Source organism: Oncorhynchus kisutch, linkage group LG30 (genome assembly GCF_002021735.2).
Source record: "Oncorhynchus kisutch isolate 150728-3 linkage group LG30, Okis_V2, whole genome shotgun sequence".
Classification (NCBI taxonomy): domain Eukaryota; kingdom Metazoa; phylum Chordata; class Actinopteri; order Salmoniformes; family Salmonidae; genus Oncorhynchus; species Oncorhynchus kisutch.
In genome coordinates, this window is record NC_034203.2 from 8606683 (window position 1) to 8619603 (window position 12921).

At 41.0% G+C, this 12921-nt stretch overlaps 1 protein-coding gene across 2 annotated transcripts in view; it reads left to right on the plus strand.

Moving 5' to 3' along the window:
• The window catches only part of LOC109874884 (TSC22 domain family protein 2), a 34476-nt gene that overhangs the window by 13464 nt on the left and 8091 nt on the right, over window positions 1–12921 (plus strand). The window contains exon 2 of one of the 2 annotated variants that reach the window (XM_020466934.2): window positions 12821–12886. The exons of the other annotated variant lie outside the window; for it this stretch is intronic. Coding sequence (XP_020322523.1) covers window positions 12821–12886 — 66 coding nt within the window. The remainder of the gene's footprint in view (window positions 1–12820; window positions 12887–12921) is intronic. 2 annotated transcript variants of the gene reach the window in all.

The following is a 12921-nucleotide window of genomic DNA, read 5'->3' on the forward strand; positions in this document are numbered from 1 at the left end:
GGTGATTTCCATATACAGGTTTTATAGACAAATATAGACCCGGCATCCTATGCAGCAGCGCAGGCATTTTGCGTTCGGTCACATATGGCCTAGAGGCCTAGTTTAGCCCTTTTTTACAAGCATACTTTTTTTTTAAAGTTATTTTTATTTCACCTTTTATTTAACCAGTTAGGCCAGTTGAGAATAACTTCTCATTTACAACTGTGACCTGGACAAGATAAAGCGAAGCAGTGCGACCAAAAACAACACTGAGTTCCACAAACAAACGTACAGTCAATAACACAATAGAAAAATGCATGTATAATGTGTGCAAATGTAGAAGAGTAGGGAGGTTAGGCAATAAATAGGCCATAGAGGTGAAATAATTACAATTTAGCATTAACACTGGAGTGATAGATGTGCAGATGATGTGCAAGTCGAGATACTGGGGTGCAAGAGGGTAAGTAATAATATGGGGATGAGGTAGTTGGGTGTGCTATTTACAGATTTGCTGTGACTTGCCTTATAAGCTTTTTCAGAAAGTTGTTTAGTGTGTTTTTGCAGCACATCCTTTTGCCGTTTGAAGGCTCTGGTTCTGCCCTTTGTTGATTCATGAGCCTAACTTGCTTTTTAAAGTTATTTAGTAGTGCGTTTGAATCGGCCACTTATTTAGTAGTGCGTTTGAATATAGGCCACTCAGTTTTTCTGTTTTGCGATTTCTAAGTTGCTGTGTTTAAAACGGCAATGATTCACGCCCTGCAACAAAGTGACTGCCTATCTTCTTTTAGCTGTTGTGAGTGAAGCAAGCAGCTGCTTGTCCCAGGCTCGTGAGAATTAAAACTCTCTCTCCAAATGATTCGAGTGGGGGTCTCATGATAGGGCTGCTGCTATCAGGCAGCGAAGTGGTCTTTCCACCGTGCCGCCATTCTACAGATAAGGCCCCGTCAACGTGGTGTGTCGGACGTCAGTCACAACACTATCTGCCATATATTTCTCTCACTCTCTCTCAATATCTGCCTGAAACATAATCGAAATTCGTCATTGTCACCCGCCTCCCCTTGTCCGGAATCAAAACCGCACTGGCTGTCGAGACCTGCCTAACTTTGCGTCTGTTCCACCTCTGTCTTTCGTGCCATTGGGAACGTCCTCTGTTGCAGTGTCTAGAGCCAGGCCCCTTGACTGACTGCCCGGCATAGAGAGGCAAGGCAAACTGGCAGTTGTGACTGAGGTATTCCCAGAACTCTAGGAAGCCACTGAGTGAGTGGAGATCCACGGAGTCATATTTGATATTTGATATAATGGTCCCAGATGAGTGTGTAGGGTAGTGACATAGCTCGTATCTCCCTTGGTAACATTCGTAACATTCGGGACTATAACATCCAGGTCTAACCAGTTGTAGGTTTCCCATTCTCACAATATAGTTGGCAAATGTCATCAACGGTGTTGGTAAAATTAGGTGTCTGACTTGTTGCTGTCGCAGTGACTACATCTGTTAATGCCTTACACGGAACCCAAACCGTGGGGTAGTAGGGGGGGTGTAGTAGAAGTGAAGGAGTGATTGACACTGAAATGTGCCAGTATGTGTTGGTGGACAAGGAGGTGGGGGAAGATGGGGGTGGGGATTCACTTTTTTGAATAGAACAGTCGTGTTAAGGGAAGTCTTATGTATTTCCTGTGTGTCTCTGTGACAACAATCGGCCTAGGGTATCCTGCTGTTTCCTGTTTTGCTCACCAGAGTGAGAAGAGGGGTATGATCACATTCTTGACCATGGTTTCCGTTATGTAAATGACTGGACATTTGAGAAATTTACTGGACCTGTATGCTTTGGGTGCGTAACTTGATTTGGGTGTCTACCCACAGTGCTCAGAATAACAAATCACACGTAGATTATGGTAATTCATCATAACAGTACATTGTAACTCGAGGATGCAACGACGTGTGTCCTCTCCGAATTACTTTGCAAACTGTGAAGATGTTAGATCAACTGTTCACATTTTACTTTTCCTCAGCCAACAAGAAGATTAGCAAAACAGCAAAATCACTAGCCTATGTGTTATAGGTTGGACACGATATAAACTATGTCAATCTACTATCCCCCAATAGTACAAAAGTTCACCTATTCTATTGGTCAGTTGGTTGAGAAAAATGGCCTATTCCAAACGGACTCTGGGACAGTTGTGGGACAATAGATCCCAAATTCATACAACCAGTATGCCTAGGCTACGTATATTATAAATATTTTTTTTAAGCAATGATGCTGATGTAACAGATCAGAACATTTAGCTTACAATTTTGATGCTTTACAAAAATATACACTGAACATGAAACAATTTCAAAGATTTTACAGAGGTTCAGATAAGGAAATCAGTCAATTGAAGTGAATTCATTATGCTGTTATCTATGGATTTCACATTACTGGGACCTGGAACACGCTGTCGTACTCGTTGATCCAGAGCACCCCAAACATGTCTGAGTATACAGGCCTTTGAAGAACTGGGACATTTTCAGCTTCCACGAAGCTGAAAATCTTTGATGGCCGTGCATTATCATGCTGAAACATGAGGTGATGGCGGCGGATGAATAGCACGACAACGGGCATCACGATCTTGTCACGGGATGTCTCTGCATTTAAATGGCCATCGATTTAAAATGCAATTGTTAGTTTTTTGCAACTTATGCCTGCCCGTAACAGCCCCACCATGGGGCACTCTGTTCACAACATTGACATCAGCAAACCGCATGCCCATACAACGTCAAACAGGGATTCATCCATGAAGCGCACACCTCTCCAGCATGCCAGTGGCCATTGAAGGTGAGCATTTGCCCACTGAAGATGGTTATGACACCGAACTGCAGTCAGGTCATAACCCTGGTGAGGAGGACGAACACACAGATGTGCTTCTCTGAGACGGTTTCTGTCAGTTTGTGCAGAAATTCTTTGGTTGTTCAAGCCCACAGTTGCATCAGCTGTCCAGGTGGCTGGTTTCGGGACGATCCCGCAGGTGAAGAAGCGTGGAAGTCCTGGCCTGGAGTGTTTGTTCGTGGTCTGCGGTTTTGGTTTGAAGTACTGCCAAATTCTCTAAAATTACATTGGAGGTGGTTTATAGTAGAGATTTTTTTTTAATTCTCTGGCAACAGCTCTGGGTACATTCCTGTAAATGAGTAGCAATGTACAGGTAACTGACAAAATATAGGAAACAGTTAGGTAAATGATGGATACTAAGTATATTGAAAGCAGGTGCTTCCACACCGGTGTGACTCCTGAGTTAATTAAGCAATTAACATCCCATCATGCAGAAGGCCATGAATAAAAATACCCAGTTGCCCTTTTATTTTTGCTACCATGGCTAGAAGAAGAGATCTCAGGGACTTAAAAAAAGGAGGGTCTCAGGAGCATATGGGGTTTAAAGTGTGTGTGCGTGTCTGTCACCAGATCTCGACCCAGTTAAACACTTATGGGAGATTCTGGAGCGGTGCCTGGGACAGCGTTTTCCACCACCATCAAACAAACACCAAATGATGGAATTTCTCCAGACACTTGTAGAATCTTTCCTGTCTCGGCGCACTGACACTGTTCTGGCAGCTTGTAGTGGCCCAACGCCCTATCAAGAAACTTTATGTAGGCGTTTCCTTTACTTTGGCAGTTACCTGTACATGAAGGCATAAGTCTACATCCAGCCCCATACACTTTACTTTGTTACCATTCAGCAGGCAAGGGGGCTCTTTTGGCTAAAACAGGTGAACAGAATTAGCCTACCACCGGTAATCTTTTGCACTGCTTTGAACTCCCTTTAACTGCTTGTGGTTTGTGTTTTAAGTCCCATCTGCCTTTTTTAATGCTATTCTAAAGAAAGGTGTATTGTTCTCCGCGGACCCACTCTGCCTGTCCCCGTCTTTAGGTTCTTCCTCAGTCATCAACTCTGCTCCAGGTACAGAGGCCCTCCATTGTTTGGAGAGGAAGGCATGTCAGCGCTTCGCTACCAATAATAGACTGGTTAAACAGTTCCTTCATGGGGAAGTACTGTACGAATTATTGTTACTGTGCATCACAAAGGGCTATTTATGCACAGCATTTAGGTGAGCAGTGTTTAAGTGATCGGGTAACTGCCAACATAATGGAAACACTTGAGTAAATGAGGAACACAAAGTACAGTTGAAGTCGGAAGTTTACATACACCTTAGCTAAATACATTTAAACTCAGTCTTTCACAATTCCTGACATTTAATACTAGCAAAAATGCCCTGTCTTAGGTCAGTTAGGATCACCACTTTATTTTGAGAATGTGAAATTTCAGATTAATAGTAGTGATTTATTTCAGCTTTTATTTATTTCATCACATTCCCAGTGGGTCAGAAGTTTACATACACTCAGTAAGTATTTGGTAGCAATGCCTTTAAATTGTTTAACTTGGGTCAAACATTTCAGGTAGCCTTCCACAAGCTTCCCAGAATAAGTTGGGTGACAGCTGGTGTAATAGAGTCGGGTTTGTAGGCCTCCTTGCTCGCACATGTTTTTTTCAGTTCTGCCCACACATTTTCTATAGGATTGAGGTCAGGGCTTTGTGATGGCACTCCAATACCATTGGTATTGGTCCATTTGCGACCAAGCTTTAACTTCCTGACTGATGTCTTGATGTTGCTTCAACATATCCACGTAATTTTCCAGCCTCATGATGCCATCTATTTTGGGACGTGCACCAGTCCCTCCTGCAGCAAAGCACCCCCACAACATGATGCTGCCACCCCCATGCTTCACAGTTGGGGTGGTGTACTTCGGCTTGCAAGCCTCATCAGACCAGAGGACATTTCTCCAAAAAGTACTATCTTTGTCCCCATGTGCAGTTGCAAACCGTAGTCTGGCTTTTTTTATGGCGGTTTTGGAGCAGTGGCTTCTTCCTTGCTGAGCGTCTTTTCAGGTTATGTCGATATAGGACTCGTTTTTTTTTTTGTATCAGTTTCCTCCAGCACCTTCACAAGGTATTTTGCTGTTGTTCTGGGATTGATTTGCACTTTTCACACCAAAGTATGTTCATCTCTTGGAGACCGAACATTTCTCCTTCTTGAGTGGTATGACTGCTATTGGTCTCATGGTGTTTATACTTGTGTATTATTGTTTGTACAGATGAACGTGGTACCTTCAGCGTTTGGAAATTGCTCCCAAGGATGAACCAGACTTGTGGAGGTCTACAGTTGATTTCTTAGGTCTTGGCTGATTTATTTTGATTTTCCCATGATGTCAAGCAGAGGCACTGAGTTTGAAGGTAGGCCTTGAAATACATCCACAGGTCCACGTCCAATTGTCTCAAATGATGTCAATTAGCCTATTAGAAGCTTCTAAAGCCATGACATCATTTTCTGGAATTTTCCAAGCTGTTTTAAAGGCACAGTCAACTTAGTGTATGTAAACTTCTGACCCACTGGAATTGTGGTACAGTGAATTATAAGTGAAATAATCTCTGTAAACAATTGTTGGAAAAATTACTTGTCATGCACAAAGTAGTGGTCCTAACAGACTTGCCAAAACTATAGTTTGTTGACAAGACATTTGTGGAGTGGTTGAAAAATGAGTTTTAATGACTCCAACGTAAGTGTATGCAAACCTCCGACTTCAACTGTAGTGTTGTGTGGCCATATGTAGTGGGGGTGTCAGTGTAAGTACTGTATGTGTGTGTGCGCCGAGTCCAGTGCAAAATAAGGCCAATGCGGGTAGTCATTTGATTTGCTATTTAGCAGCCATGTTTTGCAATCTTATGGCTTGGGGGTAGAAGCTGTTCAGGGTGCTGTTGGTTCCAGTCTTGCAGTACTGGTACCGCTTGCTGTGCTGTAGCAGAGAGAGCAGTCTATGGCTAGGGTGGCTGGAGTCTTCTAAAAATGTTGTGGGCAGTCCTCTGATACCGCCTGGTATAGTCACAATATCAAACAATTACTCCGATCAGAATTGGATCAGGCAGGGCAGTGCATGGTTGACATTGATTAACCTGTTGTAACACCCCATTCCAGGTCCTGGAGCGTAATCATCAACTGACCCTAATTAGCATAACGCAATGCAACGCACATAAATATTAATAGAAAATATTCCTATTCATGAAATCACAAGTGAAATATATTGAAACACAGCTTAGCCTTTTGTTAATCACCCTGTCGTCTCAGATTTTTTAAATATGCTTTACAGCCAAAGCAAGACGAGCATTTGTGTAAGTTTATCGATAGCCTAGCATAGCATTATGTCCAGCTAGCAGCAGGTAACTTGGTCACAAATCAGAAAAGCAATCAAATGAAATCGTTTACCTTTGAGCTTCTGATGTTTTCACTCACGAGACTCCCAGTTAGATAGCAAATGTTATTTTGTAGGCGAAATAGCTCCGTTTGTTCTTCACGTTTGGCTGAGAAATCGACCGGAAATTGCGGTCACCACAACGCCAAAAAAGATTCCAAATTAGCTCCATAATATCGACAGAAACATGGTAAACGTTGTTTATAATCAATCCTCAAGGTGTTTTTCAAATATCTATTCGATATTATATCCATCGGGACAATTGGTTTTTCAGTAGGAGCGAAAGGAAAAATGGCTACCTCCTGTATTTTACGTGAGAATCACTCAGAGCCATCAGGTGACCACTTACACAATGTAGCCGCTTACGCTTATTCTTCAACATAAACGCGTGAAACTACGTCACAATGCTGTAGACACCTTGGGGAATACGTAGAAAAAGTAATCTGGTTGATAGCCCATTCACTGCTCAATAGGGACGCATCGGAATGCAGAGCTTTCAAAACATGAATCACTTCCAGATTGGATTTTTCTCAGGCTTTCACCAGCAATATCAGTTCTGTTATACTCAGACAATATTTTTACAGTTTTGGAAACTTTAGAGTGTTTTCTATCCTAAGTTGTCAATTATATGCATATTCTAGCATCTTGTCTTGACAAAATATCCCATTTACTTTTGGAACGTTATTTTTCCAAAAATGAAAAACCTGCCCCTTGTTACAAGAGGTTAAATTGCCTATATTCCTATTCCTATTTGCTGTAGCCTATTTCAATACATGTTTTATTTACATAAAGCAAGAGAACAATGTAGACCGAGCTAAGAGTCTCACCAAAGCAGTGCAAGATATCCTGTCAGAATAAAAATATATTTTTGAATGCAGGAATCTGGGCCTTTTTGGGGGGGGGGGGGGGGGGGGGGGTTCTCTGCTGTCTTATTGTTATAGAAGCCCATATGACGGGTGTTTTTATACAACAGCCTTCTTTCTGTGTTCTCTTTTTGGACTCTGCATTTGGCAATAATCGCTCTGCTTCCACCGAGCATAACAAAACTGTCAATTTCTATGACAACGACACTGTTTCTCCCCAACCATTGTCATCAGAAGACTCTACAATGTCTGGTTCAATGAAAAATGTTTTTCCTAAATCGGGGATTTCCTATTTTTGTCAGTCAGCATGGCACAATCATCCTCCAGAAAGTAGGCCATCACGTTTTTCCACTTAGCTTTGTCGATAGAGCTAATAACTTCAAGGCAGCAATGTTGAAAACCGTAGGAAAACTGTCAGTTCTTCATATATTTCCAAAAAAGACGTGGTAGGCAGGATTATCCACACATACTTAGCAGCTCATGTTGTAGGCGGAAGCATGCTACATGGCAAACCAGTCCAAACTTATATCTCGTCATGTCCAGCCCATTCATTCTCAGCCAATCATGGCTAGCGGGAGGATTTCTGTATTTTTCTGTGGCTGAATCAACTAGGCTAATTTAAAAAAAAGAAAACATTTACAGATGGCTTACAAGTTTGTCATTAATGAAGCCAATGACTGTGGTAAACTCTTCAATGTTATCGGATAAATCATGGAAAATATTCCTATCTGTGCTAGCGAAACAGTCCTGTAGATTAGCATCCGCTTCATCGGACCACTTCCGTATTGAGCGTCACTGGTACTTCCTGTTTGAGTTTTTGTTTGGAAGCAGGATGCAAAAGGGAGGGTGCGGGAGGGCCTTGTATGCCTTTCTGTGTGCGGAGTAAAAGTGATAGTTTTGTCGCCTCTAGTTGCACAGGTGAGAAGTTGGTTAAAATTAGGTAAAACAGGTTTCAGTTTCCCTGCGTTAAAATCACCAACCATGAGAAACGCTGCCTCTGGATGTGCATTTTCTTGTTTGCTTATGGCCTATAAAGCTCTTTGATTGCGGTCTTAGTGCCAGCATCAGTTTGTGGTGGTAAATAGACAGCAAGGTATGACTAACTTTTCCCCTCCCCACTTGTCCTTTGGACCTTGTTGTTGAAAGCCCGGATGGCAGTAGACAAGAAGGATATAATTCATATTGATGTTAATGATTAATTTTGAGAGTCATGATTATTGACTCTCTCTCTCTGACAAACAACAAAAGAGATCTCTAACAAACACAAACTACTAGGTCATCATTTGGGTCCACAACAAATTAAATTGTCATGAAGACCCAAATGTCTTTAAATCACACAAAGGGGCTCTTTCCTTTTCAAACCACACTCACTCACTCACTCAACATTAACGTGTTAGCTTCCAAACTTGTTTTGTGGGTTACATGGATGAAAAATACCATGGCTGGTCAGTGAAACATTTAGGCTAACGTTAGCTATAGCAGCTTGTCTTCAATAGTACTGTCACTCCAACAACACTGGCTACAGCCTACCTTGAAAAATGCAAAGAAGATGCAGGTAGTGAAGGCCTGATCGTTTATAAAGTTTAGCTAATGCATTGTGTTTAAGTAGCTTATGGGCAGGTGGGACGGCCAACATCCGGTGAATTTGCAGAGCACGAAATTTGAAAATACCAAATTAAAATATTTAACATTCTTGAAAATATATGTGTTATACATCAAAATAAGAAGAGCCGCACACACAGGGTATTATACCCTGTGGAAGACAGCTTGGCTGTCGAAACGTTGGACATTACATTTTTTGCATCTGAGCTCCTAGAGTGTGCGGCTCTCCATTTATTTTCAAATTTTCCACTCCGCTAGCCAGCACCTCGCCTAATAGGTGTGCGTTTCTTTTTCTTCTAGATACATCAAAATAAAGCTTGTTAATCCAGACGCTGTGTCAGATTTCAAAAAGGCTTTACGGCGAATGAGCAAACCATGCGGTTCTTTGAGGACAGCGCCCCGCATACAAACATTTATTTCAACCAGGCAGGTGCGCCACAAAAGTCAGAAATAGCTAAAAATGAATGCCTTGCCTTTTTGAAGATCTTCTTCTGTTGGCACTCCAAAATGTCCCAGAAACATCACAAATGGTCCTTTTTGTTCGATAATGCCAAATAAATTGACATTTTTGGGACATGTTTGATTCAGAAATACACCTGGTTTCAACTCCCCAAACTTGCCTACAAAGTATCTAATAAGTTACCTGTAAACTTGGTCCAAACATTTCAAACAACGTTCCTAATCTAACCTCAGGTACCCTAAAACGTAAATAATTGCTCAAATTTAAGACGGAATAAATTGTTTATAATACCGGATAAAAAGCAACGTGAAGCGCGCTCCAGTTCACGCACACCAAATCAGTAGAGTTCACCTGGAGTGACACTTACAATGAATAGGACTACTTCTTCATTTCCCAAAAGAAAAACATTGAACAATTTCTAAAGACTGTTGACATCTAGTGGAAGCCATAGGAACTGCGACCAGGTTCCTAATAATAAGGGTATCCCATAGAAAACATTTTGAAAATACTATGACCTCAATTCTTTTCCCCCCTGGATGGTTTGTCCTCAGGGTTTCGCCTGCCATATCAGTTATGTTATACTCACAGACATTATTTTAACAGTTTTAGAAACTTTTTGTGTTTTTCTATCCAAATCTACCAATTGTATGCATATCCTAGCTTCTGGGCTTTTCATCCGGAGGTGAAAATTACTGCCCCCTTCCCAAGAGATGTTAACTTACCCCCCCCATCCAAGTAATTCTGAACTGCTAAAATCACTTCAATACTGTTAATATATTTTGAGCACTTCATGTCATTTTGCCCAGCTAATAGACCTACCGACTGATCAAGCAACATCGGAAGTAGTGTGAACCTCTTATGAGCAGTACTCATTAGCTCCGGCGTACAGTTACTTATACACAAAATCCGCCCCACTTGTATTCATAACTACATTGTTGATTGTAAATTACAACTTTGATAATTCTACATTTACTAACTAGCTTCGTTATTTATTCTGTGTCTAAACCTGCTTGATTTAATTGATCTGTAGCATGTTATCTTGAAGGGGCGAAGTCTGTTGCGACATTCTACGGTCAGGAAAATTGGAGCTAGCGTTTTTGGCAAGATAGCTATTGTCAAAAAACCTTGGGAAACCTATTTCCTTAAGTAATAATACAATGATCTTTAAAGTCTAGGCTGCTTAATTTGTCACACAACCTTCATTTAGCATATATTTATGTAATTAAAAGTAAATAAAGTTTGGCTACATTTTTACTGGCGCCTCATGTCCGCATCGGTTTGGACATAAGGCTGTAGACAATATGCATATCACCTGTACTTTGACATGTAGGCTATTTATTTTATTTTTATGTATGTGCATGAAAAATGTATTTCAATATTGTATTACCTCTGATCCAATTATGATATGAATAATTGTTTGATATTGTGATTTTTGTGATATATACAGTACCAGTCAAATGTTTGGACACCTACTCATTCAAGTTTTTATAACATGGTTACTATTTTCTACATTGTAGAATAATAGTGAAAACATTCAACTATAAAATAACACCTATGGAATCATGTCGTAACCAAGACAGTGTTAAACAAATCTAAATATATTTGAGATTCTTCAAAGTAGCCACCCGTTGTCTTGATGACCGCTTTGCACACTCTTGGCATTTTCTCAACCTGCTTCATGAGGTAGTCACCTAGAATACATTTCAATTAGCAGGTGTGCCTTAAATTAATTAGTGGAATTTCTTTCCTTAATGCATTTGAGCCAATAGGTTGGGGTGGTATACAGAAGATAGCCCTATTTGGTAAAAGACCAAGTCCATATTATGGCAATAACAGGTCAAATAAGCAAAGAAATACGTCAGTTCATCATTACTTTAACACAAGAAGGTCAGTCGATCTGGAAAATTTCAAGAACTTTGGAAGTTTCTTGAAGTGCAATCACAAAAACCATCACGGGCTGTGATGAAACTGGCTCTCATGAGGACCACCACAGGAAATGAAGACCCAGAGTTACTTCTGCTGCAGAGGATAAGTTCATTAGAATTACCAGCCTCAAAAAGTAGGCCAAATAAATGCTTCACAGCCAAACCTCTCAGAGTTCAAGTAACAGACATCTCAACATCAACTGTTCAGAGGAGACTGCGTGAATCAGGCCTTCATGGTCGAATTGCTGTGAAGAAACCACTACTAAAGGACACCAATAAGAAGAAAAGACTTGCTTGGGCCAAGAAACACAAGCAATGGACATTAGACCGGTGGAATTCAGTCCGTTGGTCAGATGAGTCCAAATTTGAGATTTTTAGTTCCAACTGTGTCTTTGTGAGACACAGAGTGGGGAAACGGATTATCTCTGCATTTTCCCACCATGAGGCATGGAGGAGGTGGTGTGACGATGTGTGGGTGCTTTGCTGGTGACACTGTCAGTGATTTTATTTTGAATTTAAGGCATACTTAACCAGCATGGCTACCACAGAGATCTGCAGAGATACGCCATCCCATCTGGTTTGTGCTTAGTGGGACTAAAATGTGTTTTTCTAAAGGCCTCCACAATCACCCAACCTCAACCCAATTGAGGTGGTTTGGGATCAGTTGGACTGCAGAGTGAAGGAAAATCAGCCAAAGAGTACCCAGCATATGTTGGAACTCCCTCAAGACTGTTTTTAAAAGCATTCCAGGTTAAGCTGGTTGAGAGCATGCCAAGAGTGCAAAGCTGTCAAGACCAAGGGTGGCTACTTTGAAGAATCTAAAATATAAATACAGGCCTATCTTAAGCTAAATATGGAGCACACAATTAAATGCTTATCAAACTTAATTTAGCCAACAAATGTTTTAACAGAATAAAACAAACACATTTTGAATATTTAAAGAATTGGTTTAAATAGGCCTACAGTAATAATGATATACAATAATAATAATAGTAATGAGGATAAAACAAATGTTTCTAAATATTAAAAAATAAATCCATGCAAGTTGCGCACAGCCTGCATTTGGCCGAACCACCGTTCTTATCATAGTCCTCTGCCTATAAGTTTTAATATTAAGTCTCTTTCTTTCAATTTGACCTCAATTTTCGCAATCAACAGTAGCTTGGGGGTGGGCCATTTCCCTTCTCCTCATATGTCTCTCATCATTAAACAGTGTACTTGTGGCCTCAAAGGCCCCATAGTCAGGACATAAGCAGTAATGTTAACCATCTGAGCTCGCCCCCCCTATCAAAAGTGGTTGGCAAAATATAATTTTCTTACTCTGTAGACCTCAACACTTAAATAGTTTTTACAGTTTTAGCCTCCGTTGCCTGAACTGCTTTCAAAATATTTAAAGTAGGGGTTAAGCAAGTACAGTGTGTTTCGTTCTACAGGCACTTTGTTCTTTGAAACTCCCCAAAATAGTATTTTTTTTTCTTTTTTTTTCTTTTTTTTTGTGAATTGCGTGCTGTTCTGTTTGCTACCTTGAACTCAATTTAGTGAAAGGCTTTTAGGCATACATTAGTCTCTATCCTCCTAACTAGTTAGCTTTGCACACAGGGTATTCTACCTCCAAGACATTTTGCAATACGAGCCTTGCTTTCTCTTGTCTGTCTTCTCTGATTCATCCCCTCAATCTCTTTTTCTCCCTGTTTTCTCTGACTTTTGTTGGCACAGGAACCCCTCCATTGCGTTCTACCAGGCCTTCCAGTCTGGCAGCAGGCTGCGGGCCCACAGTGATAGGTACTGGACTGGATGGGACAGGCCTGCCTGTGTGT